The 4868-nt window shown below is 37.1% G+C and overlaps 1 protein-coding gene across 1 annotated transcript in view; it reads left to right on the forward strand.

Moving 5' to 3' along the window:
* The window catches only part of TXNDC16 (thioredoxin domain containing 16), a 111758-nt gene extending 108263 nt beyond the window's left edge, over positions 1–3495 (forward strand). The window contains exon 21 of the mRNA XM_011999722.1: positions 2912–3495. Coding sequence (XP_011855112.1) covers positions 2912–3177 — 266 coding nt within the window. The 3' untranslated portion in view covers positions 3178–3495. The remainder of the gene's footprint in view (positions 1–2911) is intronic.
* Positions 3496–4868: the final 1373 nt, after the last annotated feature.

Consider the following 4868-nt stretch of genomic DNA (forward strand, 5'->3'; position numbering starts at 1 on the left):
TGGTGACGTACTGATGGGGTTTTGGTGTGGGTGTCCTTTCTGTTTGTTAGTTTTCCTTCTAACAGTCAGGACCCTCATCTGTAGGTCTGTTGGAGATTGCTTGAGGTCCACTCCAGACACTGTTTGCCTGGGTATCAGCAGCAGAGGCTGCAGAAGATAGAATATTGCTGAACAGCGAGTGCTGCTCTCTGATTCTTGCTCTGGAAATTTCGTCTCAGGGGTGTACCTCGCCGTGTGAGGTGTGAAGTGTTGGTCTGCACCTAGTGGGGGATGTCTCCCAGTTAGGCTACTCAGGAGTCAGGAATCCACTTGAGCAGGCAGTCTGTCTGTTCTCAGATCTCAACCTTCGTGCTGGGAGATCCATTGCTCTCTTCAAAGCTGTCAGACAGCTGTCAGACTCCACCCAGAGGTGGAGTCTACAGAGACCGGCAGGCCTGCTTGAGCTGAGGTGGACTCCACCCAGTTTGAGCTTCCCAGAGGCTTTGTTTACCTACTTAAGCCTCAGCAATGGCGGGCACCCCTCCCCCAGCCTCGCTGCTGCCTTGCAGTTAGATCTCAGACTGCTCTGCCAGCAATGACGGAGGCTCTGTGGGCGTGGGACCCTCCGGGCCAGGTGTGAGATATAATCACCTGGTATGCCGTTTGCTAAGACCATTGGTAAAGCACCGTAGTAGGGTGGGAGTTACCCAATTTTCCATGTGTTGTGTGTCTCAGTTTCCCTTGGCCAGGAAAAGGGATTCCCTTCCTCCTAGCGCTTCCCAGGTGAGGCGATGCCTCGCTCTGCTTCAGCTCTCGCTGGTCAGGCTGCACCAGCTGACCAGCACCAATTGTCCTGCTCTCCCCAGTGAGATGAACCCGGTACCTCAGTTGAAAATGCAGAAATCACCCATCTTCTGTGTTGCTCACGCTGGGAGCTGGAGGCTTGAGCTGTTCCTATTCAGCCATCTTGCTCTTTCTGGCAATTCTTATTTGAGATTTACACTTAACTTTGGCCCAGTTCCCTGATCTTTGTATGCTTTGGTCTTCTCATCTATAAAATTGTAAAGATTAAATGAATAATGCATGTGTATAGTAAAGGCTCAATAAATGTTAATTAATATTATTTATCATCAATACTGATTTCATGAATAATGTATTTGTTACCCTATGTTGTTACTGTTTTATTTGCAGTTGACAACCTTAAGATCTTTGTAGAGTACCTTCAGCAAGTAATTAGCAGAATTGAGATGTTTCAGGCATTTTATCATAGTCTCAGACCATTAGGCTACAGTGTTGACCTTAAAAATAAATATTTTTAAATATAATATTTGCTACATGCTACACTTTAAACTGGACTCTTTGTTGTTGTTGAACAGTGTCACACACTCTCATCCAGGTTTGAGTGCAATGGTGTAAACACGGCTCATTGCAGCCTCAACCATCTGGGCTTAAGTGAATCTTCCACCTCAACCTCTCGAGTAGCCGGAACTACAGGCGCGTGCCACCATGCCCAGATAATTTATTTTATTTTTTTATTTTTTTATTTTTTGTAGAGAAGGGTTCCCACTATGTTGCCCAGGCTAGTCTTGAAGTCCTGGGGTCAAGGTATCCTCCCATCTTCGCTTCCCAAAGTGGTGGGATTACACATGTGAGCCACCATGCCCAGCCTAAACGGGGCTCTTACAGATACTTTAATATACATTTATCTGCATATTGCAAACTACAAACAGTTATTCTTCTCACCTGTTCATTATATTCAAGAAAATATATCATCTGTTTGTCACTTTTGAACCTGCTAACCTGGCAACACCAAGATTTCATATAGTTGAGTATGAGTGAAGAAATTATGTATCAATAAGCAAAGTACAGCTGTACTGCATGTATAATATACAGATTTTTGTTTGAGCTTTAGGAAATTGCAATTTATATGATTTTTCTAAGTTCTTAAAGATACTCAATTTATGAGAGATGCTCAAGTTTGTATCTTATGAGCATTTATTTTTTAGCGTGTAACAGTGCATAGATTTTTCATTGGAATTTATATTTAAAAGGTTTACTTTGTACATTTCCTTATATAGTTTATTTTTTAAAATAGTATCCTAAATGGGACAACTAAATTTTGAAACTGTTTTGTAAACTGTCTAGTAAATGGAAGACAGTTAGCTAATTTATCTCATGTATATGTTATCAGCTTTAATCAGTTTTCCTCTTTTACTAACCAATATTTTAAAATAATGTTAAGATTCATTGTCATGAAGCTTATCTAAGAAAAATTATTTAATCACTATGTATAGAGTACAGTTGATTCCACAGCAATTTTTAATTATTTCTTGTCTATAATTATTTTTATAAAATGAACTTGTTTTCATAAAGTGTGTGGAAAAGATGTTAATCAAAAGCTTCAACAACAGAAAATGCTTTAAAATGTAAGGAAACACTTGTATAAATAACTATATAATAAATAATTACATATATTCCAGATTTTTTTTCTTGAATGATTTATAAGAAATAGTTACATTTCTTTGGCAGTAAAGAGGGAAGCAAGCAACTCTTTCATTTAACGTTTTACATATAACGTTTTACATATGTGTTTGTGATCTTGTTACACATATTGCTATTTTTCAGAACTTCAACAGAGGTTAATTGGCATTGAGATTCTGGACCTTTTTCCCCGTATTCATGCTTATCTTTTTGAAAGAAAATAATAGTCCGTAAATGTAATCTAAAAATTAAAATGGCTAGTAATGACAAATGTATCAAGTTTCTTGTTGACGATGACAATTAAAAAATTCCTAACTTTGCTTAGATAAGTAAAACTAATAAAGCTTTCACTTCTACATATGTGTTTTTCAAAATAAAACATTTTCTAGTATGTTGATGTGACAATTTTACAGCTGTTAATCTTTAACCTTTGATTGTTTCTTCCTTCCAGCAATTTTACCTGCTCAGGAATGGAAACCTCCTCTTCCAGCTTACGATTTTCTAAGTATGATGGATGCTGCAACATCTCAACATAGCACTAGGAAAATTCCCAAGTGTATGAAAGAAACAGATGTACAGGAGAATGATAAGGAACAACATGAAGATAAATCGGCAGTCAGAAAAGAACCGATTGAAACTCTGAGAATAAAGCATTGGAATAGAAGTAATTGGTTTAAAGAAGCAGAAAAATCATTTAGGCATGATAAAGAGTTATGATGCTCAAAGGTGAACTAATTTTATAGGGCTGTGGTTTCCAAAATTTTTTTGGCATACTAGACTTAATTTATTTCCTTAAAGAATAATACTAAATCATTTCAAGTTTGTAGACTAGTGCCGTCCAATAGAATTATAATACAAGTCACATGTTTTATTTAAAATTTTCTAGTAACTAAGCAAAGTAAAAGTGAGCAGGGCAAAATAATTTTGATATTATTTTTCACCCAGTAGTATGCCAAAAATAGCTAAATTAATATAAAAATTATTAATGAGGTATTTTACATCCTTTTTTATACCAAGTCTTCAAAATACAGTACATATTTTATGCTTACTGCATTTCTTACTTCCGAGTAGCCCTATTTCAGGTGTTCATTAGCCATATGTGGCCTGTTAGACAAAAACTAGCATCACTAACTTAGTTCTAGCCGTGATTTATACTTGGATTAAAATTAAAATATAACTCTGATCACAGTTAACTCCACAGTGCATTCATGCAGCTGGCAGTTATATTTGTTTTGTTGTAGTCATGATATTGAAATCAGTGTTTGTCAACCCGGGGGCAGTTTGGCTCCTCAGGGGATATTTAGCAATGTTGGGAGACATTTGTGATGTCATGACTAGGGCAGTTATTGGCATTTAGTGAGTAGAGGCCAGGGATGCTGCTAAATAACCTACATTGGACAGCCCCCCCCCCCCCAACAAAGAATTACCCTTCCCAAAATATTAGCAGTGCCAAGGCTGAGTAACCTTGGGTAAGGTAACCTGTGGCAGACTAGGTTTCCAGAATTTCCTGGTTCTGCTCAAGTATCATGTTTGAAAAAATTTTGGCTATTAAAGATATGTATTAGATGGTCTTATCCTGATTATTACCTGGATACAACTTGATCTTTTCTAATATTTTCAGAAAGTGATGGGATAACCCTAGAAGAGGACTCAGAATGATATTTATATTTTAAGGGAGGCTTAAAACCTGCTCTTATTTCTACAACTTATATGGCTAAATTTCAGATTGAACAGGAATTCAGCATTCTGCCATCTCCTCATGGAAAGAGAGGCTCCCTCATCTGAAGCGTCTCTGAAATCTACCCTTGCAAGCTTCAGACAAACCATTTTGTCTCCCTGAGCCACAGGGCCTCATCTGTGAGGGAGGGAAAGATTAGCCAGAGTAAATTTTCATTCCAAATCACTTAGCTGTTAGACTGATCTGTTTGTAGCAGTTGTTTGTCTCATTTTTGCTCTGTGCATTTTTTGAGACATTTGTTGAGAATTTCTATTTGGTGCTCTACTGTATTTTTCATTTTAGTATCTACTTGGTATCTTGTTCTTTAAATTATCTTCATGTATGGTTTGCCTGATACAACTGAGTTTTATAACTGAAATTTAAGGAATCAAACAGCTAAAATTCAGTAAGTGCATGTATTTCCTTATAACATAGACCCTTTGCTACTCTCAGCACCCTCTCCTCAATTTTTTTCCTGTAGCATGTGATGCCTTATTAATTCAACTCATTTTCATTTGCTTTTATTTCTAATATGGGATCTATGAGAGTGAACTCTAAATATGGTTTGTAGTAATAAAACATCATTAGCCTAATTATTAGAAAATGCTAATTAAGTACCAGCACATAGAAGCATGAAATTGCTTAGTCATTGTACCTTTGTCAGCAATTTTGACAGTCATTAATGTTTGTA

This window comes from Mandrillus leucophaeus, unplaced genomic scaffold, assembly GCF_000951045.1.
Source record: "Mandrillus leucophaeus isolate KB7577 unplaced genomic scaffold, Mleu.le_1.0 Scaffold60, whole genome shotgun sequence".
Taxonomy (NCBI): Eukaryota; Metazoa; Chordata; class Mammalia; order Primates; family Cercopithecidae; genus Mandrillus; species Mandrillus leucophaeus.